This window comes from Protopterus annectens, chromosome 16.part0 (assembly GCF_019279795.1).
Source record: "Protopterus annectens isolate FY-2018-M chromosome 16.part0, PAN1.0, whole genome shotgun sequence".
Taxonomy (NCBI): domain Eukaryota; kingdom Metazoa; phylum Chordata; order Ceratodontiformes; family Protopteridae; genus Protopterus; species Protopterus annectens.
The window spans coordinates 53,053,515-53,079,804 of record NC_056750.1 but is presented as its reverse complement, the minus strand read 5'-3'; the positions used below and the strand labels follow the sequence as shown (position 1 = coordinate 53,079,804).

At 40.3% G+C, this 26,290-nt stretch overlaps 1 protein-coding gene across 1 annotated transcript in view; it reads left to right on the top strand.

The window, feature by feature from the left end:
- LOC122790508 (Fc receptor-like protein 5) overlaps nucleotides 1-26,290 on the top strand; it is a 519,064-nt gene that overhangs the window by 149,740 nt on the left and 343,034 nt on the right. The window contains exon 3 of the mRNA XM_044058058.1: nucleotides 4,515-4,778. Within this exon, the coding sequence (XP_043913993.1) occupies nucleotides 4,515-4,778 (264 nt within the window). The remainder of the gene's footprint in view (nucleotides 1-4,514; nucleotides 4,779-26,290) is intronic.

The following is a 26,290-nucleotide window of genomic DNA, read 5'->3' as shown; positions in this document are numbered from 1 at the left end:
AGACCCAAAAATAGGGATAAATTTTAGATTTTGCTCTTATAAACTTAGAAAGTTACTAGAATAACAAGATTTGTGTTAACATGCATTTTTTTAAGGATATGAAATCTGAATCTCAAATGTATGTAATTATTTAGTTACTTCAATCCTCAGTGATGTGCCAAAAAAACACAAATTTTATGAGGAATGGACTAAAAATATGAGGCAAAAATCTGGACATTCTGCAAAAATTTGGATAGTTGCGAGGTATGCCCATGTGTTTTATCAACAAACAGGGATACAAAGTCCTACCACCTTTGTGGACTTGCAGTGATAGCTTGGGATAGTGTTAGTCACCTAGACTTTTCCTTCAAACTGTCTACATTCCTTCAGAAATTAATTCAATGGCAGACTACTCAAGCAGATCCAAGATAGCCCCTCACAAATGGATGCTGAACAGAGAGGTCTTCCTTCAGATTGTCCATTAGTGGAGAAATCCTCATATAGACCTCTTTGCCTCCAATATGAACAATCTGATCAGACCTTTTGCACTAGAACTCTGTAAAAATAAGTTTGGAAAATGTATGGAAAAGGAAATTCCTGTCTGCATCTCCCCATTCCTCTTATTTCAAAAGTCTTCTTAAGATTCATAAAAATAATCCGGAAATTATATTGGTGACCCTTTTTGAATAAGACAACATTGTTTTTCCCTTCGTTTTCATCTAGTCAATGGGAATTCCCTCACGTTACCTCACAGGGTGGACTTGTTGGCACAACAGAAGGACTTTCATTCAGATCTAAAGACAATGAACCTGACAGTCTAGATGGTTGCATACTATTGTCTTTCAGGCACCTTTACTCTGTGAACATACTATGAGTCATAAAGGAGACCAGGGAGAGGAGTCTGTTTGGAGAGATGAAAAGTCAGCAAGCAAAGGAGAGCAGTCATGCTGAAAATGAATTTATCCTCAAGTCTTGGTGAGTACCTTCACAAGGTGGAGCCTGTTTTTTACAAAATTTCACCAATGTGACACTGATATATAGACTTTATTTATATAGCATATATCATGGACAGAAGTAAGTCAAAAAGAAAAAAAGATAGCTGGCTGCACAAGACAATCCTGGTAGGTGCACTGGTGCCAGGACTGGAAAAAAATGACAGTGTAGAATCCTCAAAATATGGAAACATTCCTACAATGTGGCCAGGCCAGGGCCAGGAGGATGGCCCCCCCTGTTGGAGAATGAAGTAGCAGTCCACAAAAATCACAAAAACTGGTAGGCCAAAGAAGAGCCATAAAGACGATAGAGTGAACTATTGAGGATAAGAAAGAAATGATGTATTGTTACTATTATGCAAAAAGCTTAGCATTTCCAGACACAAGATATACAAAATGATTAAGAGAGAAGTTAAAGGAAAGAAAAATACTTCCACAGGAAAAACTGTTAGAAGCTTCAAATAAAAATTTGCATTCATTAATACAACAAATCTTTGAAAAACAGTATACAGATCAAGAAACTTTGATCTGTTTAGAAAATGAAGCATCTGAGGAAGTGTAAAAATGTAAATAACAAAATCTAGATATTTTTGTAAAGTATAAAAATGAAATACAGACATGGGAAAGAAAGAGAGATTTAATATGGTGCAATATTTATACAAAGGAGAAAGCAAAATTAATCAATATAAAGAAGGCAGCAACAAAGATATTCTGAGAGAAATACAGGCAAAGGCATCCAGATATGGAAAATTTTACAATAAGAAAAATATCACAAAGATGGAATGTAGAAAAGAAGATCAGTAAAGCAGAAGTTAAAAAATAGAAGTTGAAGTTGTGGACTGCCTGTGAAGTGAAGGATTTAATGTAGAAGGTCTAACACAGGTTGCATCACAGCATGATGGAGTGAGTCCCCAAAATAAGGAGGAGCAGGAAGATCAGGAGACGTGAAGAAAAAATATGGACATGGGAAAGGAAAACAGATTTAATATGGTGTCATATTTATACAAAGGAGAAAGCAAAACTAACCAATACAAAAAGAGCAGCACCAAAGATATTTGAAGAGAAATACAGACAAAGGAATCCGGGCACGGAAAACTTTACAATACAAAAAATGAGAAGACAAAGAGGAAAAGTAGAAAAGGAGATTAATAATGGAGAAGTTAAAGAAATAGAAACTGAGGTCATAGAGTACCTGAAAAGTGAAGCATTCAGCGTAGAAAATCTAATGCAGAAAGTACCACAACAGGAGAGCGCAATGGATATCCAAAATAAGGGGAAACCAGTGGAACAGGAAATAATTGGTCAGGTGCCATATGAAGATAATTTGGAGCCTACAACAGGAAACCAGTATAATGTTCACTTGAAGCTAGACAGCGAGGGAAGGAACAGGAAACTGTGGAAACTCTGACGCACTCAATGTTGAGGAGTGATAGGCCAGTGAGTTCTCATATGACAGTGCAACAGATGGCACAGGATGAAATTGAAGAAAATGTGCCACAGGAAGATGATATAGAACTTTCTATAGAAGAGAAGACAAAAATAGCATTGATCATTGAAATCGCCACACCCAGTGACTACAGTGTTCTGTGTACAGAGAGACACAGAGTTATAAAATATCAGGATTTGCAAGCAGAAATGAGAGCAATGTGGAAGAAAGATACCAGACAGTTCCAATAGTAGCAGTAGGAGCAACATGGTGTTATAAAAAAAGAGTCTGCAGTCATATTTAGATATGTTACCAGTATATGTAACTCCATACAAACTGAAAAAGGAGTCATTACTGGGCACATTGCGGGTACTGCATAGAGCACTTTTGGTTGACATCAAAGAGTGAAACAGTACTAACTTCATGAACTTTAATTGTGCTTTGACTTAGGAATGGGGTCCATTCCTGTTATTGTATTAGAAACCCAAAAGATTTGGAGAAATTAAAAAGGGAGAAACTAGAAAACCTGCAACAAGAAATCCAAGTGGAAGAGATTTTCTGTATGGTGCTGTAACAATGAACATAATCCATATCAATCAGGGACACCTTCCATTCTCAAATATTTGTGTGAGCTGCTCCATTCAGGGCTAGCATATGCATCCTTCTATGGTTGCCTTTTCTGTTATTATTGTCAAGGGAATAGTCCTATTTTTCATGTCATGGTGACCTGGAGCATGATAGTATCATAAAACTTATTTTCATTTATTATTCTATTCCAGGCACAACAGACTTCAGGTCTATGGCTTATCCTCATTGTTCCAGTTTGTGCTATTCGTTTGACATGCTAGCAAATCCCCAGTGTGACCCTTTGCCATAAAGACCACCCCTAAGCAGGGGTATGATTCACCATTTGTACAGTACTTGTAGGAATGGCCATGTGGCTGTCCTAGCACTGGTTGAGGATTTTTTTTTTATAACTTACCCAGTTCCATTTGGTATGCAGAATGTACCAATGAGGGGGTGTGCATAGGCTTGTAAGAGACAGTCCCTAGTTATTTGATGACTTCACCTCAAGTCCAACCCCCTGTGAGGTGATCATTTTCTGGCAATATCTGATCTCCACAGTTACTCAAACCACCACCAAATGCCCCTAGACATGCAGTTGCCATCCTGCGCTCCCAGGAAGAGGCAAGAAGGGATAGCCTAGTTATTCCTTCCTCTCCTTACTAGGCTGCTCCAGTACTGGGTTGCTGATTAAATCTGAGACACCAAGCTTGCAACAAGGACTTCATCCCTGTACCATGGACCCAAACTATTTAAAACCTGATATTTGAACGTTTGTAAGCAAGGGATGAGCGGAAAATGAGATAGTCTGTAGCTCTCTTACCCTTTAAATTGTAGACAAGCTATTAGTGAAGGATGCCTGTGCTAAATCACAGCGTGGAAGGTAGGATCCTGATTAAAGAAAACAGAGATAGAAAAATAAGAGTTACAAACAAAACAGGAGTTACAGCCAGTATGAATGCCACCTCAGGACTCCCCCTGAAATGAGGCCAGAAATGTAAGGGAATGAAATAATTAAAGATGGTGTTGACATGAAGAATCGGGCAAAGGAAACCAACACTGTTATTTGAATATCTTAATGATGGTTACATTTAAAATTTTCAAGAGAAAACAGCCTGCTTCTCATTTCTTAAATAAACCACCATACCATTTACTGGCCTTTGTTAGCAGATTCACCTACTAACATTCAGATGGACATTCTGAACATCTCAGCTTCAAGTATAAAATGGTTGACATTGCAAATGTATTACTCATAACTGGATGGGTTACAACTCATCAAGTGATTTCCCTTACAGGAAATAATTACTGGTGTTGTTTGTTATTACAGTGCAGAACCTGATTCACTGTTTTTAGATATTTCTCTTTTCTTCAGTTTTCTGTGAGCTTAAAGCAGTGAGTATGTTTGTTCATTCGCTTAAATTTTCAGCCATTTGATACATAGACATATGTATGAAACAAGAATTCAGCAAAACCTTTTACTAATGGATTAAAGTTACAACACAATTTCAAATATGCCGGGAAAGTTAAATTGTTATGGATTTAATTTATTTCAGATAAACCTATGCTTGTGTACATAAGAGAGGAACCAGTAACATTACAGTGCGACACATCAAACTCTTTTCAAGGACAGATGTATTCATTCTACAAAGATGAGTCTGAAATCCAAGAAAAACAAACATCACAATCCCTGCATGTTAACGTTAGTGGCAGACTTAGAAGCAGTAATTCCGTATCCTATACCTGCAAAGTCTGGAAACAGGGATCAAATCAAGGAATTGAGTCTCCACCTAGTGAAGCTGTTTCATTAACAATAGTGGGTAAGTAAGCAATATTTTTTGTGAAGTACATTACAAACTTACCTTTCTGCTTTATCTACTAGTGTTTATTTGATTAGGGTCCAGACTTAACTTTTAAGTTTAGCAAGTACATTTTTGATAACTTGAGAGTTGAATTTACTTTTGTATGCAATGTATTTTTTCAATTAATTATACAGCCTGTTTCTAATACAGTCCACCACAGGGGTTTATTTTTAAAGTTGGCATTAAATTTATGTCTGAGGGGCACAGATGCAGCTATGCAGCTATTTAAAAGTGCACAGAATTCTGCAATAAAAGATCCTGTACAAGTAGTGGGTTGTCAAGACGGAAGAGGCTTTTGAATTTAGCCATGTCATCAGTCAGCTTTTTAAACAGTGGCAAGACTGGCCAGCCAGTGGTGTGAACACTGTCTCTAGATGATTGGCACTGTTGAAGTCACACTCCAATCCCATTTGCAAAAATGGGAAAAAGGGGTTTTGGATGACTGGATGGATGGGTCACTCAATTTTATTTGATTAGCCTTGGCATAATTTCTGAATGCTGAGTTACTGGAAGATGCTTCTAGCTTCAGTTTTAAGGTGAGTGTGACTGATTTGTGGTCATATTTAACTGGGAGAAAGTTACATTCCATGGGGAGCAAGCTGTCCCAATCTGGTAAGTAGCAAATTCAGGATTTTATCTCACCAGGTCTGTACTGATCAGGTCCAAACATTTGTGTTCATTCATGTTTGAGGACTTTTAACTCCCCAGTTAATGGTGGGGTAGTTGAGGCCTCCTAGGGGAATGGTGTTTTGTTTAGTGCATAAGGACACCATACCAGTTAAGTAGGAGGTAAGTTGAGGGGAGCATAGAGAGGATCCTATAGTTAGCAGTGAGATAATAAGAGGTTTTGTTAACAGTAAGTTGGACATGGAGGTGTTCCAGGCTGTTATCTTGTCTTAATGAATTTGGAGAGGATTTTTTTTACGAATCTGGAGACACTGTTGTCTTTATGCCTTCATCTAATGCAGTGGGCCTGAACATATGATAGGCATTGAAACCCTGCACTGATGGAGGGCTGCCATTGATCTTGAGGTAGGATCTGTGACAATGCATACATCAGTGTTTTCCAGAGTGAGCAGTGCTTGTAGAGGAAGGGCTGTCATTGATCTTGAGGTAGGTTCTGTGACAATGCATACATCAGTGTTTTCCAGAGTGAGCAGTGCTTGTAGAGGAAGGGCTGTCATTGACCTTGAGGTAGGATCTGTGACAATGCATACATCAGTGTTTTCCAGAGTGAGCAGTGCTTGTAGAGGAAGGGCTGTCATTGATCTTGAGGTAGGTTCTGTGACAATGCATACATCAGTGTTTTCCAGAGTGAGCAGTGCTTGTAGAAGAAGGGCTGTCATTGATCTTGAGGTAGGATCTGTGACAAAGCATACATCAGTGTTTTCCAGAGTGAGCAGTGCTTGTAGAGGAAGGGCTGTCATTGATCTTGAGGTAGGTTCTGTGACAATGCATGCATCAGTGTTTTCCAGAGTGGGCAGTGCTTGTACAGGAAGGGCTGTCATTGATCTTGAGATAGGATCTGTGACAATGCATACATCAGTGTTTTCCAGAGTGAGCAGTGCTTGTAGATGAAGGGCTGTCATTGATCTTGAGGTAGGTTCTGTGAAAATGCATACATCAGTGTTTCCCAGAGTGAGCAGTGCTTGTAGAGGAAGGGCTGTCATTGATCTTGAGGTAGGATCTGTGACAATGCATACATCAGTGTTTTCCAGGGTGAGAAGTGCTTGTAGAGGAAGGGCTGTCATTGATCTTGAGGTAGGATCTGTAACAATGCATACATCAGTGTTTTCCAGGGTGAGCAGTGCTTGTAGAGGAAGGCCTGTCATTGATCTTGAGGTAGGATCTGTGACAATGCATACATCAGTGTTTTCCAGGGTGAGCAGTGCTTGTAGAGGAAGGGCTGTCATTGATCTTGAGGTAGGATCTGTGACAATGCATACATCAGTGTTTTCCAGGGTGAGCAGTGCTTGTAGAGGAAGGGCTGTCATTGATCTTGAGGTAGGTTCTGTGACAATGCATACATCAGTGTTTTCCAGAGTGAGCAGTGCTTGTAGAGGAAGGCCTGTCATTGATCTTGAGGTAGGATCTGTGACAATGCATACATCAGTGTTTTCCAGAGTGAGCAGTGCTTGTAGAGGAAGGGCTGTCATTGATCTTGAGGTAGGATCTGTGACAATGCATGCATCAGTGTTTTCCAGAGTGAGCAGTGCTTGTACAGGAAGGGCTGTCATTGATCTTGAGGTAGGATCTGTGACAATGCATACATCAGTGTTTTCCAGAGTGGGCAGTGCTTGTATAGGAAGGGCTGTCATTGAGTTTGAAGTAGGTTCTGTGACAATGCATACATCAGTGTTTTCCAGAGTGAGCAGTGCTTGTAGAGGAAGGCCTGTCATTGATCTTGAGGTAGGATCAGTGACAATGCATACATCTGTGTTTCCCAGGGTGAGCAGTGCTTGCAGAGGAAGGGGTGTCATTGATCTTGAGGTAGGTTCTGTGAAAATGCATACATCAGTGTTTTCCAGAGTGGGCAGTGCTTGTACAGGAAGGGCTGTCATTGATCTTGAGGTAGGATCTGTGACAATGCATACATCAGTGTTTTCCAGAGTGAGCAGTGCTTGTAGAAGAAGGCCTGTCATTGATCTTGAGGTAGGATCTGTGACAATGCATACATCAGTGTTTCCCAGGGTGAGCAGTGCTTGTAGAGGAAGAGCTGTCATTGATCTTGAGGTAGGATCTGTGACAATGCATCATACATCAGTGTTTTCCAGAGTGAGCAGTGCTTGTAGAGGAAGGCCTGTCATTGATCTTGAGGTAGGATCTGTGACAATGCATACATCAGTGTTTTCCAGAGTGAGCAGTGCTTGTAGAGGAAGGGCTGTCATTTACCTTGAGGTAGGTTCTATGACAATGCATGCATCAGTGTTTTCCAGAGTGAGCAGTGCTTTTAGAGGAAGGGCTGTCATTGACCTTGAGGTAGGTTCTGTGACAATGCATGCATCAGTGTTTTCCAGAGTGGGCAGTGCTTGTACAGGAAGGGCTGTCATTGATCTTGAGATAGGATCTGTGACAATGCATACATCAGTGTTTTCCAGAGTGAGCAGTGCTTGTAGAGGAAGGGCTGTCATTGATCTTGAGGTAGGTTTTGTGAAAATGCATACATCAGTGTTTCCCAGAGTGAGCAGTGCTTGTAGAGGAAGGGCTGTCATTGATCTTGAGGTAGGATCTGTGACAATGCATACATCAGTGTTTTCCAGGGTGAGAAGTGCTTGTAGAGGAAGGGCTGTCATTGATCTTGAGGTAGGATCTGTGACAATGCATACATCAGTGTTTTCCAGGGTGAGCAGTGCTTGTAGAGGAAGGCCTGTCATTGATCTTGAGGTAGGATCTGTGACAATGCATACATCAGTGTTTTCCAGGGTGAGAAGTGCTTGTAGAGGAAGGGCTGTCATTGATCTTGAGGTAGGATCTGTGACAATGCATACATCAGTGTTTTCCAGGGTGAGCAGTGCTTGTAGAGGAAGGGCTGTCATTGATCTTGAGGTAGGTTCTGTGACAATGCATACATCAATGTTTTCCAGAGTGAGCAGTGCTTGTAGAGGAAGTCCTGTCATTGATCTTGAGGTAGGATCTGTGACAATGCATACATCAGTGTTTTCCAGAGTGAGCAGTGCTTGTAGAGGAAGGTCTGTCATTGATCTTGAGGTAGGATCTGTGACAATGCATGCATCAGTGTTTTCCAGAGTGGGCAGTGCTTGTACAGGAAGGGCTGTCATTGATCTTGAGGTAGGATCTGTGACAATGCATACATCAGTGTTTTCCAGAGTGGGCAGTGCTTGTACAGGAAGGGCTGTCATTGAGTTTGAAGTAGGTTCTGTGACAATGCATACATCAGTGTTTTCCAGAGTGAGCAGTGCTTGTAGAGGAAGGGCTGTCATTGTTCTTGAGGTAGGTTCTGTGACAATGCATACATCAGTGTTTCCCAGGGTGAGCAGTGCTTGTAGAGGAAGGGCTGTCATTGATCTTGAGGTAGGTTCTGTGAAAATGCATACATCATTGTTTTCCAGAGTGGGCAGTGCTTGTACAGAAAGGGCTGTCATTGATCTTGAGGTAGGATCTGTGACAATGCATACATCAGTGTTTTCCAGAGTGAGCAGTGCTTGTAGAGGAAGGGCTGTCATTGATCTTGAGGTAGGATCTGTGACAATGCATACATCAGTGTTTTCCAGGGTGAGCAGTGCTTGTAGAGGAAGGGTTTTTAAGGCTCCTGGCACTGACTAGCAGCACCTTTATGTTATCTAGTTTCTGCTTTACTTTGTGGAAGCTTTAAAAAACTAATGTTGCCTAAGAAAGGCATTTTGGCGGTGAGCAATGATTTAACCAGTGTACAAAACTCCTGGGAAATAGGTGCCGGCCATCCCTGATAAAGTAGTTGGGACTGACTACCATTTCCATACCAGCTGATATATGCTTTATCTCTTTACAATGACACCAGAAGCTAAGCCAGTTGTTAAAGTCAGTAAACTTTTGCAGCTATCGAGGCATCAGTCTTTGTGATGATACAAGATTGCTCAAGGTTTGGTTTATACCTGCCTCAGGTACATATTCCAAGAACTCCATCTGTTACAAAGCTTGTTCTTCTTCTTCATCTTATCTCTGTCCTTCATTAGTATAAAACCACTAATCAATATCAAAAGCAGTTTGTAAAAGCATTTATTTTCTGAACAGATAGCAGCACATCTAAATTATACTAGTATCAGGCATTGACAGACATTAACAAAATGGCAGACTAACACAGATTCTTATCTACATGAAAACAAAACACAAAGAGGTTATAGAAGATTCCTTCTAATCATAATTCACAACCTTGATTGGCAGTAGAAATACGTAATTATTATTCAGAGATTGTTGGTCAGCATATTTTCACATACTCTGCACTTTCTCATGACTTCATTCTTATAGTTGCACAAACAAAGCTGTATTCATCATAAGACCTGTAGCAAAGCAAGGTCACACTACAGGGCCATTATTTATGTTTCTGACTGCTTCACTCATTGTTCTTTTGTATCATAACAAAGCAGTATTATAAGGCTTATCAAGTTTGCAGCATAAACACGTTTCTTGTCTGAATAACAGAAATCCAATATGTCAGTTGTAATGTCTGAAATAATTCTATTAGAGAAAATCCATCCTGGCACACAAAGTTTTTGATATTTTAATATAGGTATAATGCCATCATGACTCTTTTCATATAGTCCAGGGAGGTAAATCTCAAGTCATTTACACCCGTGTGTACTATGACTGTGTAATATGTGTTCTTGTGGTGTAAGAACATGAGTGCACTGTGTGATGTGGTGCATCCTGGCACCTGATAGGCAACTGACTGTGATGCCCTCCTTGCACAGCCTGGTGAGTGGTGAATCTGTGTGTGTCATTATAGTGCCACCTATGACTAGGTTATTGGACTGTGTGAAGATTAGCCTTATGTCCTTTTAAAATGAATCGATGTGAGTCTTAGATATGAGGTTTATGGTGGGTGTTGTCTGTTCATTTTGCTTGTGGGTGTGTGTAAGTTTTTGAGGGTATTTGTTTCTCAGATTACATTTACAAGGCCGTTGTGTTTAGATAGGTTACTTATAAGAGCCTCAACATACGTAGATCCATGTGTTTGGTCTGAGCTGTGTGTGATTGGTTAAATATGGTATTGTGTGGTACTGACAACCTGCATGCCATGTGCCGTGGCTTTGTGTGAGAGCTTTGCCTGCAATAACATTATATAATTGCATCTCTGACACACTGTGTCAGTTTGTTTAGGTAGTAGGTAGTTGTCAGTAAACATGAAAAAATGTCTACATTATCTCCAAATGCCCATTTCAATGAAGGTGGCTACAGAGATGATTTGAAAGTGCAAATCATGGTTTCTGGTGAGTACTTATGTGGGCTGAAGGGTGAGAGGTGACTATGAAATTTGGAGGGGAGTACTAGAGTTGCTATCTGTCTGGTAACAGAGGTAGTGCTGGTCACATCACAGCTCCAAATAGACTATAGAAGAGCTAACAGATCAACAAAAATACTAAGAAAGGTAGACATGATAAAAGCAATGTGCAGTATTAGAAGAGACCAGGATCTATCATGCAGTATCGCAAATAAACTAAAAATCTCAGCACAGGTAGAAAAACTTAGAAGATACAAAGATAAATATAAAGGAAAAGTACAAAATAAGCAATTTATTGGTGACCCAAACAAGTTTTGTAGAGAATTGGGAAACAAGATAAAAGGAATTGAAAGACCACCAAAAAAAGAAGAAATAGATTCATTTTGGAGAAGTATCAGTAAAGATCCTGTGGAACATAACAATGATGCTAAATGGATAGAAGTTAAAGAAAAAAATAAGAGGTTTAAAGGTACAGGATATGAAATGGGATGAAGTAACAGCCAGGGAGATTGAAACAAAGTTAAGAAAAGCTTCTAATTGGAAAACCCCAGGCCCAGACTAAATACCTAACTTTGGCTGAAAGTATTAACATCTTTGCACGAAGATTTAGCCATGAGCAAAAACTATTTATATGCGCACCCCAAACAGACACCAACCTGGTTAACAACAGGAAAAACAATTCGACTTAAGAGTGTACCTGCAAGCTACCCTAAAATTATAGACCAATAACTTGCCTTCTGACAAAGTATAAATTATACACGGGAATTGATGCTGACAGAATTTATAATCATTTAGAAGAAAACACAATTATGGCAGTAAAACAAAAGGGCAATAAAAGAAAGTTATATGGAAAAAAAGGATCATTTGTTGTTAAATAAAGTCATACTGGAGAACTGTAAAAAGGAGAAGAATCTTAGTATGGCATGGATTGACTACAAAAAAGTATTTGATAGTATTGCACATTCATGGATAAAAGAATACTTAAAAATGTATAAGATACGCCCTACACTAATCGATTACATTACAGTGACCATGAAACAGTGGCAGACCACTTTGCTATTAAGCCATGATAAAAGACAAATTATTATCCCAGAGATAAAAATTCAAAGGGGGATATTCCAGGGAGACTCTCTGTCACTCCTGTTATTCTGTCTTGCCCTTAACCCATTAAACTGTCTACTTAGCTTAAACCATGGCTATGATCTGGCTCCTAGAAAACAATAAAGTATAAAGACTTCTCATCTTGTGTTTGCTGATAATTTAAAATTGTATAGTGCATCAGATGAGGAACTGAAAGCACAACTGCAAGTTGTCAAGACTTTTCCAGATGATATAAGGATGTAATTTGGTCTTGATAAATGTGCAACAGCAACCTTTAAAGCGGGAAAACTACAACACCAGAAAACATCAGTTTGGAACAAAAATGTGATATAAAAGAACTTTAGCAAGAAGGAGTACATAAATATTTGGGAACTGATGAAGTATCAACAAAAAAACATGAACAAATGTGAATAAAGCTCAAAAAGAAATGCTTTAGAAGACTTAAATTAATCCTGAAAACAGCATTGACATCTAGGAACAAAATCCAAGCTATAAACCAATTTCCTCTTCCTGTCCTAACGTACAGTTTTGGAGTGACTGACTGGTCCCAAAATGTGTTGGATAGATTAGATAGGAAAACAAGAAGGATGTTTCATGCTCATCAAATGATTTATAAAAATCAGTGTATGCCAAGATTATATATTCCCCGTTCCAAAGGATGGATGGGTCTCCTTTAAATTGATTATATGTATAGATCTGCAATTGTGGGACTGCACACATATCTGCTGACCTCACAAAGTCCCAAATGTAGTGAAAGTTTTGAAACATAAAAAGAATAAATCTGAGATGACTTCTCTGCTTAATCTAGCAGAAGCATATAAGTGTCAAGCAGGAATAGAAATCAAACCAGAAGCAGATAAAAATCAGGCAGCAACTGAATGTGCCAAAAAAGAAAACAAATAATATAAGGTGAAGGATCACAAGAAAAGGCAATAAATGCGGAAAATGCATAAATATAGTTGCAAGTATAGAAAACTCCTGGAACAACCTCATGTTGATTAGGATCGAATGCAGGAATGGTTAAGGAGAGGCGAATTCAAACCAAAAGATGAAAGGTGAATATCGATAGCCCAAGACAGTGGTTTACGTACATGTTGGTTTACAAAGTCCATTGATTGAGAGTCTGTATCATAACTTAGAACTAAAACAAGTTCAAACATTGTAATATCAACCCTAAAGTCTGAAAGTGGAAAATAGCAAAGCCACAGCACATCAACTTTTTTCCCAGGGAAAAAAATTGGTGGGCCATTTTTGGGGCTTTGCTATGTCCTCCACTGTGGTGCGATCTCGGAGTTGGTATATTTAAGAGGGGGGATGTAGGGGGCACAGCCCCCCATGTTGGGGTATAGGGGGAGAAGCCCCCCACTTTAGTTTAAGTTTAAGGTTAAGTTTGCATTTTTTTTGTCACGGAACAGAGATTTTTTTTCCCTGGGAAAAAAGTCACTGTTCTGTGCTTTCGGTTTTGTTGGGTTTCAGACTTTAAGGTTCAATATTACAACAATCAAACTTTTGTAAGTTTGACATTGTGATATAGACCCCATTGAGCATGTGGGAGAAATGGACAAATGTAGGTTTTGTAAAACTGAATTGGAAACAGTTGCACACCTCATTCCTGGTTGTGACATACTAATTGCAAAAGGACTGTATACTGAAAGGCATAATAATGTGGTAAGACTGTTGCACTGGGGATTGTGCAAACATTATGGTTTTGAAGTGGCTGAAAAACACTGGAAACATGAGCCACAAAGCATCATGGAAAAGGATGAAGTCTAAATCACAAAGGATCATCCATTACCAACAGGTCAAAAGATAGATGCTAGGAAACCAGATATAGTGGCCCAGGAAAAGAAGACAAAAGTAGCATTGATCATTGAAATTGCCACACCCAGTGACTACAGTGTCCTGCATACAGAGAGACACAAAGTCATAAAATATCAGAAATGAGAGCTATGCAGAAGAAAGATACTCAGTTCCAATAGTAGTAGGAGCAACAGGTCTTATAAAGAAGAGTTTACAATCATATTTAGACATGCTACCAATACATGTAAATCCATACGAATTGCAGAAGGAGTCATTACTGGGCACATTGTGGGTGCTGCGAAGAGCACTACTGGCTGACATCAAAGAATGTACAACACTAATTTCTTGAACTTTAATCATACTTTGACTTAGGAATGGGGTCCACTCCCGTCATGGTGTTAGAAACCCAAAAGACTTGGAGAAATTAAAAAAGAGAGAAAACTCTATGGAAGCATTTGTTCTGCAGACTGCCTCTACCATGTACTTGTGAAAAAGGAGACACTTTACCCCCCCTTCTGATTCCTGGAGAAGGACCACTCGGGGGTGGCAAATATACTCCAGTGATAGACAGTGACCTTCTTTCCTCCTTGCTCCTAGTTAACAGGTTCTTGACATTTGGGCCAAAAAGGGAAGAACCACCGAATGGGGAATTGACAAAGGATGCCTTACAGCAGTTCACAGAAATACAAAACAGCATGCAGGATTGCCAGCATATAGCAATCTTGGTGCCTGCTGCATGAGACATGCCATCGGTTGCACTGGAGAGCAGACGCATAAACACATCAGTGATAGACTGCATTGTTAACAACTGGGTTTCAAGGGTCTTTTGCATCTCCAGGGCCTGCTGTTATTTCACTACTCTGACACTTCCAACTCTAGATCCTGCTGAAGTCTTGCTAAATGAGCCAAATAGTTTAGAGCTATCAGTGAAAATGTCACTGAGGTGTAGGCATGCTTTCCTAAATGGTCCAAAGCCCTAGACTCTGTTTGGAGGATGGAATGAGGAACTGTCTTCTGAAATGTCCTTTAAGCTGGCTGCCACCACCATGATCACATCATCTGCAGGCCCCTTACTTCAATGTGGTCAGTCCTTAGGTGATGAAAGATCTTATCAGGCTTCTTGAGGCCTGGTTTCACCACATCTGGTTCTCTCCATGCCCTCTGCTACATCAGATTGCTAAGCACAGCTGGAGAGGGAACTACCCAGGATGTGGATGGACCTGCACCAAAGGCCTGCAAAAACACTGACTCCTGTGGGGGCTTCAGCAATCCAGCTGGTACAGTAACTCTGGGAGCTCACCAGATGAGGAATTTTCATGGCAAGACAAGGGGGAACCTCCACTTCATTGAGATCAGTGCCCTCTGTGAGAGATTCCTCAGGGGAATCCATGTCTTAGGGCATCATATGAGATGAGTGATGAATGGGGGTAACAGTGTATTACGGGTAGAAGAGGCAGAGCTCTGGAATCAAAATCTCTGAAAAAAACATTTGTTATCAATCTCTGAAAAAACATTTGCTAACCTACAGGTTGAAGCTGTATGGAAAAGACAACATCAGTTCAGATAATACTACAACAGCCATGTATTGTATTACCAGATAGGGATAGAAAGTCTTACAACCTTTGAGGACTTGCATTGATAGCTTTGGATATTGCTATTTGTGAAAAACTGAAAGGCTGCCAGCCTAGCTAGATAGAATTTTGCAGATAATTCTGTCATTTGTAAATATTAATATAATTTACAGGCTGTTTCACAAATGTAAAGACAACTGTGCTAAATGTTGAACTTCAAAAATGTAACCACAGTGCACTCTTCTGGAAGAAATCAAATAACTCAAGTATTGTATGACTGTTGGATCTCAAACTTGGAGATGTGATGTCTGGACTAAGGAATTCCTTCTATTGTTTTGAGACCAGAGTTATTTGCTAGATTTAACATGTATGATGTCTTTTATTGCTGTGGGTTCCTGGCAGCTGCAAGATCAAAGAAATGTCAAAACTCTGAGTTTCTGTTAGCCTGGGAACCAGAGAAGAATGATGTAATCTAAAATGAGTCAGCAGTAATTGTTATCAATTTAAGACTTCTCAGAGAGAGAGAGAATAAGCATTTCGCATTTGCCTTCAGAACCATCACCAGCACTCTGCCCTTGTTCTGTATGTATGTAAGTTATTTAGAACATTGTTTCTCTTAGAAATAGATAGAAAATAGTAAGTTTAGTCTAGCTGTTTTCTATATTTATGTCAGACTATTCTACAGTATTATTTTAAATTAAGCATTTTCTTGTGTCTGAACTCTTGACTAGCACTGTGTTGAATTGAGGAGATTTGTCTTGTGTTTTTATTATTTATTATTGAATATTTTTAAATCTTTCAACTGTGGTGGTTTTGTGTAGAGATAATTTAAGGTCTAGAGTACTTGCATGTATTTAGTGATACTGTGCTAAGCCACTCCAATAGTCTTGCTGTTCAGTCATACTTACTATTTGGATAATAATATTGCACAGTACAATTGGACACCCTTTGGGAAGGAGCTTATTAGTAGCTGATATTAGTGGTTGGTGGCAGTGATTTCAACCTTATACTCTGGGCAAGAAGGGGGGATACCTAGAGAACTTGTGCCAGCCTTCCCCAGGTGTGTCTATGTGTTTGTATGTAACTCTTATCTCAAAATGTGTGTGTGTGTGTGTCAGCTACTTGGGCAGGGATACTAAGCACTGGTTGGACAAAGAGGGTGCTGGAGGTTTTGGCTTGACCACTAGGCTGAGATCTGTACCCTATAGCTGTGCCACTGGGGAGTCTTATTGGGGATCTGGAGAGAAAGGGAGAAACCAGCCCCAGACTGACTGTGATCTCTGTGTGCTGTTAAGGGAAATTGTACTTTACTGGGTGTGTACTTGTTATTCTTCCCAATGTGGACACCCCTCACTGGTGTTAGTGGTGAGGATTGAGGCTCCTTGATTACTGGGCCAGCACACAGGCATCAAACTATTCACCATAGTCTTTTCCTTCAAACTGTCTACATCCCTTCAGAAATTAATTCAATGGCAGACTAATTGAACAGATTCAAGATAAATCCTCACAAATGGATGCCGAAAAGAGAGGTCTTCTTTCAGATATAGATCTTTTTGCCTTCACTCTGAACAATCTGCTGAGACTTTTTTGCACTATAACTCTGCAAGAATAAGCACGGAAAATGTATGCTTTCCCTTTCTAAGGAAAAGGAAATTCTTGTATGCTCCTCCCCGTTCCTCTCATTCCAAAAGTCCTTTTGAAGATTCACAAGGTTAATCCGAAAATGATACTGGTGACCCTTTTTGACTAAGACAAGTCTGGTTTTCTGTTCTTTTTGATCTAGCCATTAGCAATCCCCTCACATTACCTCACAGGATGGACTTGTTCACACAGCAGAAGCACTTTATAATTCATTTATATCTAAAGATAATGAACCTCACAGTCTGGATGGTTGCATACTAATTCCTTTCAGGCACCTTTACTCTGAGAACATACTACGGATCATAAAGGAGGCTGGAAGATCTGCAACAAGAAATCTAAGTGTAGGAGATTTTCAGTGTGGTGCTGTAACAGATAACAGAATTCATATCAGTAGGGATATTTGTGTGAACTACTCCATTCAGATCTAACAACTAACATACATGTCCTTCAATGTGCATTTGTAAACCATTTCACCCTGCTTATCAAACGATCATCACATCCTCAACTTTCTCCATGTTATGGGATCAAACAGTCTCCAAAAGATGTCTCACACATAAGGCCTTCCAGAAGTCCATTCTTCTTTCTTAGGACCTGAATTACATTGTAGAAAAATTGACACCACCCTCTGAACCTGCTCCTTCTGCATCTTTAATGTACTGCATTTGTAAAACCATACTATTACTAGTTTTAACATCTGCAAATGGTTTCTGAGCTGCAAGCTAGCATGTCTTCTCCTCATTTTATTGTCTTTTATAGAGAGAAAGGGTGACTTCCAGGTCAAACCATTCCCTTATGCCTAAAATAGTTATCTTTCAATCAATATGTCCATCTCCCTGCATTTTCCCAATCCTCAAAATAAGTGGGAAAGAGTGCTTCATCTGCTGGATGTCCATAGACAACTAAGATTCTACTTACACAAGACTAAAAACATTAGTTGTTCATTTGTTTTGGGGGGAGGATCTTCCAGTCGCTAAACATACCATTTCTAAATTGGTTTCCCTCGCCATTTCTCATTGGTAAGTACTAGACTAGCTGCCTTTACTGACCATTTTAAGCCTGGCCAAATTCCCTTTTTGTGCTTGAATTAATCTATCCCATTTGGTTAGAGACTGGCCTTATACATCCCATGGTCAATAATTATATATATTACCCCTAATGAAAATAACTGGGATCATACCATAGATAATTTGAGTGACCCAAAAATGGGCTAAAGCATTTAGGAGCTGCCTCTGTCTGTTAGTACCACAAGGGGCATTCTTGGGGTAAAGTTTTGTTTCCCATCGACAGATCCAAGTTAAACTTGAATATGGATAGGGATGAACTTTGTTTTATGTGAATGGGGAGTCTGTTACAGAGCAGCGGTATTCTATGCCAGATATACTTGTCCCTCCAAGCCATTCTGTTGATGATGCAGAAGAGGTTTAGATCCCTAGATTGAATATTTCTGATGCTATTTGATTTGCTGATGTGCAGTAAATCCATCAGTATTGGGTCAGAGGATGCCTTGCATGAGAAACACAGGGCACCTCTTAGCAGTCTGTTGGATGCAGAGTATAGTGACAGAACTTTGAGTTGGTCCATGTAGGACATGTTGTTTAGGCCTTGTATCCTTTTAGAAAGGTATCTCTGTGGGTGTCCAGTTGTTGCATGTGTCTGGACAGATACATGCCAAAGGGGGCATTACATTCTGTGACTGGCTTAATGATGGCCGACTAAAGGGGTACAATGACATCCCTAGATCTAGACACAATCTCTTTGTTTATAAACTGTTCAATGTAGAAGGACTTTCTTACAATGGATGTTTTGTTAAAAAGTTAGTTCATTATCCACATAAGTTCCCAAATATTGAGCAACTGGGTAACCTCTTAGGGATGTATTGTTAATGTGTTAATTCCATGGGTAGATGACTTCCCAAAGGATAAAGTAATGCATATTTTGGCATTTAGTTTCAGTTCATGATTTTGGTACCAGTTATTTAATTTCATTGGGACAAACCTTCCTGTAGGATAGCTAAGTCATTTGGGAAGTGAATGACTGCTCCTAGCTTGCAGTCATCCTCAAACTTAGTTAGACAGAGCCCTTTGGTATTGGTACCCTGGGTTACTCCACTGGTAACTGGTCTCTTCGGAGAGGTAACTTCCCCTGTTTTGATTTCTTGCCTTCTATCTGTGAGGCAGCTGGTAATTCTGTCAAAAACTTTGGCCAAGTTGAGGTATGAAGAGTGCACCATGTTGACATCATCCATTGCTTTGGTGACCTTTTTAAAAAATCAACCAGGTTGAGTAAGCATGGCTTGCCCTTCATGAATCCAAATTGGGACTTGTCCAGTGTTTGGAGGTTCCATATGTCCTGATTGATTAGTTCCATGATAAGTCTTTCCACGGCTTTGTACATGAGGCTGGTTAGACTTATGGGTCTGTTGTTGCCTGGGTCTGTGGAAGGTCCTCCCTCCTGCAGCTGAATAACTGTAGCTTTTCTCCATTCACTTAGTACAAAACCTGTATAGAGTCTGAAACTGAACAGTGTTAGTAGGGGCATGGCTAAATCATGCTTCATGCCATTTAAGATGCATCCAGTGATATTATCAGGTTTCCATCTGTGCAGCATTTTTAATTTTTGATAGCACTTTTATGACTTGGTCTTGTGTGATAGCTGGAGGCAAACCAGGTTCAGGTATATCTTGAGGGGCAGATGGAGGGGAGAGATGGGTAAAGTTAGAGCTAGATTTATTAGCCAGTAGGTTCACTATATCTTCAGCCTCACTGTAGGTAACATCATTCAAAGTCAGCTCAGGGCATTGCTGCATTGAAAATGTGGATTGCTATAATTTTATATGTTTATTATTCTTATTTTAAAAATTAATCTATGTCAGATGATCTAAAACTTTCATTTTATTAAAAAGCATTGCTGCATTGTGCTTTTGAGATCACAATCATACCTAAAAAATGCCTTGCAATTGTCTATGGCTTCGTAGTTATTTTAGCCTCAAACTTGTTTTTTGTGGATATTATTAAGCTCTTGAGTTATTTGTTTATTTCAGTGATAAGGGGTGCTAACATTCTGAGAATTACTCATTACTTTTGATTACACATTCTGGCTAGGCTTATGGATGCCCTTGGGCAGATAGCCTAGCACTTACTTATGAACCTATTAAAATCCTTTACTTTTATTATAAAGCTTGCTAGTATTATGGTTCTACCATGTGGGTTTGTTTCTGGGATTTGCTCTACACTTGTTCCTACAGGGCACAGCTGCATTTATGCAGCTGTTTACATACTGTTCTAGTGTGGTGGTGTACATTTCTGCTTATTCAGTGCAGTTAACTGGGTTTGGTGGGGATTTGAAGCTTACCATGTAGGAGTAAATAGTTTGCCTTAAAGAAATTTCTAGTTACCTTGGGTGGACTGGATCTCTGGTTTCAGTTTTATTTTGAAGGAGACTGCTTTATGGTCATGCCTAACAAGTAATGAAGGTATGCAAGGGATGGTGCAAGATAATCCCATATTAGTACGGACAAGATCCGAGATGTTATTCCCCCTAGTGGGTACTCTGACTAATTGTTCCAGGGCATTTGTACTGACAAAGTCCGGGGGATCTCAGTGCTTGTGCACTAGTGCTGATATAGGTGTCCAAGTCTATAGTAGGATACTTTAGATCACCTTGGAAAATTCTTCTGGTCTTAATCCTGAATGATTCTAACTCTTGTAAATAGTCATTGTAGCTTTTTTTGCATCACAGAGGGAGTTATATAGCTAGCTAATATATGATACAGGACCTTTCTGATGGTTATTTGGAGATGAAGAAACTGTGGTTAACCGTCCTGATTTACCAGCCTTGAAGTCTGCCAAGAATGAGCCATCTACACCTTTTTCCCCTCCTAAAAAGTAGCTGGCCTAAACTTGTAGACTGTGTTATAGCACAGCTTGAGAGCTCTCAGCTATTTTAAACCATATCTCAGTCACTGCACAGACATTAATATCCAGCAGGGTGAGAAGGACTTGAAGGGAATAGAGTTTCTTGTTTATGTTCCTTGCATTGATCATTAACACGTACATATTTTCCTTTGCTTGTTTCATTGTGCTGGTAGGTTCATCAGGTTGGCATAGCCTCAAAAATGCAGCATGGGGTGGAAAATGTCTTTTGCAACAATTAAAACCCTAGAGGGGAAAAATGCAGGCCATGCCTAGTGAAGCAATATAGTCTGCCAATGATATCCTCCCAGGCTGACAAATATTGAACCTCCTGTGAAGACACCAACAACTAAGCCAGTTATTGAAGCCAATTGTTTATTTCTCATATTGTGGCATTATTTTTGTTATACCTTCCAAGACAAATCACTTTAAGGACACATTAAAGCACACTCTACCAGAAGAGTTGTTTCTTGTACTTTTTTAAGGATCTTAACTCCAGAGCTATCTTAGAGACAGCTATCTGATGTTCCATTGACATCTTTATCAGACATTACAAAGTAGATATTTTTATATATAGCCTGAACTGGTTTTGCAAAAAACATCCTTCAGGATTTACTGTACACCAGTTGTGTCTTTCATACCTCCACCCCTTCTAAACAAAAGTTCTGGGAATTACCCCATGTGTTAGCATGACTGCAGCAATGATCTAATTATGAATATAGTGCAGTTGTGCAAGAACTTAACACAACAGTAGATGTTTGAATCAATCACTGTTGCAAAATATGCTTAGTTTTCAATGCATTTGTTGTGCTATTGACTTAAAGTTCTAGTCTGACAAATGAGAAGCAGACACATTTTAAAAGTGACCTAAATGTGGGCATAAGATCTCACCTTAAGGTCTTTGTGATTTTTGTGTTGTGTACATCGGGGTTCCCCACCTCTCCATTCTCTGTGAGATCTATACTTCCTTTGGACCAAGGGCTTTAGCTGGACTCAAACCCTCAAAAAACTAAACGTCTACTAAAAAATCTTCAGAAAGCAAGGAGTCAGATCAGGAAAAAGAGGTCAATTGAAACTTTGTTTCCAACTTCAGCTCCTAAGATTCCTACGCTCGACATATATTGGACATGGACCTCCACCTACACTCCTCCTCTGGATCCAGAATTAATGCATATGATTACAATTCAGGTCTCACCTAAAAAACTGGCATGTGACAGATTGGACCATCTTTCTTCCAGACCTTCATTTGCCATGACAGTGCAATCCTTGAGGACTTACAGGAGTACATCAGAGATGAATATGGATTAGCTGATGTAGAAATTTCTCAAAAGTCAGATTGAAATGAGAGTCATTCCCGCCTGTCTGGCTCCAAAGGTGGTTGGATCCATCCAGTTCACCCTTATCCAAGTTCCCTCTCCAGTCCAATTCTTGGCTGCAGTTCCCTTGGCCAAAGGACCATTGTCCTATGCTTCTTCAGCTCTAAATCTCATGGCTCCATTTCATTCAACTCTAGCCTTGTTGGTCCCATCGGAGTCTTAAATCTGAGAAGCTGGGTCAATGACCTCTGCTCCTTTAGTGCCACTGGAGTAGTTGCCATTGGTGGTGTCAGAAACATCACCTTTCAATCCACATATCTGATTCCCTCATCAGAACCAGCTTCCTTCATGGTTTTGGGAGTGCCTTCAGAGGTGGCATTCTGTTTTTTTTAAGTATGAGTTGGATCAATCTGCAGGAGTGGTTTCTTCAGATCTGTTGGAGGTAGGCATGGCCTTGCAGGTGCAGGGAAGAATCATTTCTTCACCCAAGAGAGGGGGAGTCACAGGTTCCTTCAGTCATGATTCCACCCCTTCATCCTCTTTCAGTCTATTCTTATTCTGTTTTGGAATCAAGGGATCAGAGTTGTTCCACTAACCTCAAGTTCACTGTCCAGGAACACTAGCAGCTCTTTGAGGATTTAGGAGACTCAACCTCTGAACTTCTGAACAAAAGGACTTATGAGAGGACACTTACTGACTCCCTTCAGGGTCTCCTACATCAGATACTGACACAGAGGATAGAGAGTGCTCTCCCAATCCCCTCAGGAGGATGTCTCCCTTGGTGAGATACTGGATCTGATTTGTCAGGGCAGATCTTGTTCTGCAGACCTTCCCTATCAGGATGAGGAGGTATTGTTTGAGGTGTACAGGTTGACAAAATCTACATCCTGGGTAGTCCCTCCTACTGACAAACTGATTGACTTGGAAGTCAGGAGATCAGACAGGAGCTGAACATGTGCAGAGCAATCCATAGGAAGGTCAAATGCTTATGGGCAAATTCTCCACCAGTTGTGAGAGCATTCTGAAGACTCTACATCTATTTATCTTCCTAACAAAGAGATGGGAGCACTGGATATATTCAGGAAAGAGGTGTAACCTTCATACACATTTGCACCATGGGCCTTTTACTACTCCACTCACATGAACACATTCCAGAAAAATCTCACTCAGGTTTTATTGATACTGAAGAATTAATTGACAGCAGAAACACAGAAGACATTGCAAGCCACTCTGATGACATGAACCTCTGCACATACTTGATGCCCAGTGTGGCTGACTGAGCTTCCAGGTCTGCTGGTACTTGTGTAGCAATGAGACTCCATGCCTGGCTGCAGTTATCTGACTTTTGCAGACAACTTTAAAGCATCCTCACTAAATGCCCATTTGAATGGTCATCATTGTTTGGCCCACCTAATTAAGGAGAAGATATAGAAGAGGGAGGACATGATGAGTCCCTTTCTGCTTTTCTAATCAAATTTGAGGTCTCTCAACCCCTTACAACAGAAACTAAAAAAACATTGTTCTCCCTGGTTTTGTAGATCTATATGACAGTTTCACTCACCTTTAGACAGGCAAACATGGCAGAGGCTACCCCTTTAATGGATGCTGGTCCAGAGATGGAGGGGGTCCTCAAAACCAGGGTTATTACATACACTTTTCAGATAGGAGACTCCAAAACCCCTGAGGGCCTGCCCAACATTTATGCTCTGGAGACACTCTGGGGATGCTTCTTCATCTATGCAGACTCATGGCTCACCATCACATAAGACAACTGGGTAAGAGTGATAATATCCAGAGTCTATTACATTCCATTTTTGGTAACCCCCTTCAAACAAATCATCCATTGCCTGGCATCCCACCCAATCAAACAAAGGCTGCTTTAAAACAGGCACTCCCTCCTTTTGAAAAAATATTCAGACCAGACAGGGTCAGGATTTTATTCCAAATTCTTTCTGGTTCCAGAGAAAACCAAGGTCTTCAAGCCCATTTTGTACCTCATCATCCTAAACACTTACATAAAAAAGACCTGCTTCAGAATGGTCATGGCACAACTGATTCTACTTTGCCTCAAGGAGAATGAATGGATGTGCTGGATCTCCAGGATGCATACCTTCACGTAAAGATAGCAGGTAAACTGTAAGATGTTTACACTGCTGATAAGGAGCAAGCCAATATCAATTCAGAGCCTTATCATTTCTCCTTAACTCAGCCCCCACAGTGTTAAACAAATGTCTGACAGTTGTATTAGCCCATTGATGAGTTCAATGGTATAAAATCTTCTCACATTTGGATGACTGGCTCATGGCTGCCCTCCCTCAATGGAGTCTTTTCAAAAGGCTAGGGATTACTGTCTATGACTATGTAACTCCCTGGCCATATCTATGAATCTGCAAAAAAACACCTCAAATCCCTCACAGCATCTAGTCCTTTTGGGATGTCATTTGGATACGATTCTTTCTGTTGTCTTCCTCCCTCAGGAGAGAATTCAGAATTTACTTTCCTCAGTGGAGAGCCTACTTCTCACCAATCATCCAACTGCATGTCTAGTGCTCAAAATCTAAGGCCTGAATGTTTCTTTGACACTGAAGGTGAAATTCACTCAATATCACATGAGAATCTTACAGTGGCTCCTACAAACACTGTGGTCACAGAACTAACACCTTATCTCCAAGGCTATAATAATCACACAGTCCTGTAGGAAGCACCTTCAGTGGAGCCTAAATACTCCACTACTGTGCACAGGTAGACCCTTTCAAACCCTGGGTCAGTTAGCAACACTGACCACAGATGCATCCATCATGGGGTGGGGAACATTGCAAAGGGAGGATGGTCCAAGCTCTTTGCACAGAAACATCTTGGAGTTTAGAGCAGTTCTCCATGAGCTGCAGGAACTTTAGGACAATCTCCCTCAGGGTATGATATCCATGCAAACAGACAATGACTGCAGTCTGATATATCAAAGAGCAGGAAGAGTCAGATGGTATCCTTTATATCAGAAAGCTATGAGATTGTGGCACTGGGTGATGGCCTGTCACCATTTTCCAAAAGCAGCACACATTTCTGGGATGCCCAGTGGCCTGGCAGACTTCGATTGCCTTACTTGTGGTCCCTCAATCCAGCGAAAGCCAAGAAGATATTTAGCCACTAGGGCATTCCTTGTTGTGATCTTTTTGCCACCCAGTACAACACAAAATGCAACAGCTAGGTTGCCATGATTCTCTGCCAGGAGAACCACTCAGGGATACTCTGTCTCAGCCCTGGTCCTCAGGTTGCCAGGAGAACCACTCAGGGATACTCTGTCTCAGCCCTGGTCCTCAGCTTGCTTTACTCATATCTACCCCTTCCTCTAATTTCCACGTTCCTTCAGAAAGCTCTATGGTGCAATGCAACTTTCATCCTTATGGGTCCGTATTGGTCCTGACCGATTTTATCCCCCCTTCTGAAGCCTTGCTTAAAGGAACCACTTAGCTCCTAGAGCCAATTCTGGGTCTGATTACACAGCTGTCTAGGGGGCCTCATCTAGGTCTCCCCAATTTGAATTAACCAATAGGTTTCTCCAGTTCTAATGATGGTGAAGGATGAGTCTCTCCCTGAAGAAGTGGTAAACATTCTAATAACTTCTCATTATTTTGTGGACCAGCCCAAGAAATGAACCTCTTCCATTTGCTGTGGTAAACTTTATGAATGTAAGGTTTTTGAGAAGTTTACCTGTCTTTTGTCCTAATTAAGAAAACAAAGGAGAATACTTGCTCCATAATTTAGATATTCACAGACAGCTGTGCTTTTACCTTTATGGAACAGCTTCAATTAGGAACAATAAAAAGTTAATGTTCAAAAAACACCCTCTGTTTTACTGGTATTTGGATAGCAGTGACTTGCTACCCTCCCCCTGTGCCGGTTATCAAAGCTCAGAGTCCCTCCCTCTGCCTGTCTGTGGATGTGAAGTTCCAGTCACCTAGCAGTACAGGGACTGCCTTACTTACACACAGACAGAACCCTTTCAGTTTTGTAGAGCCACAACAAGAGAAAGATCTCTTGGAAGACTGTTCATTACTCTGGATTTCTTCAGCTTCTGAGCTCAGATAAGAAGCCCTTTTGAGTTTTATTTCCACCCACTAATTATTCTATCAGTGTTTGAATAGTGTATTCTGCTACTTTGACTGTTTCTTCTGACTGAAAATTATGTATATGA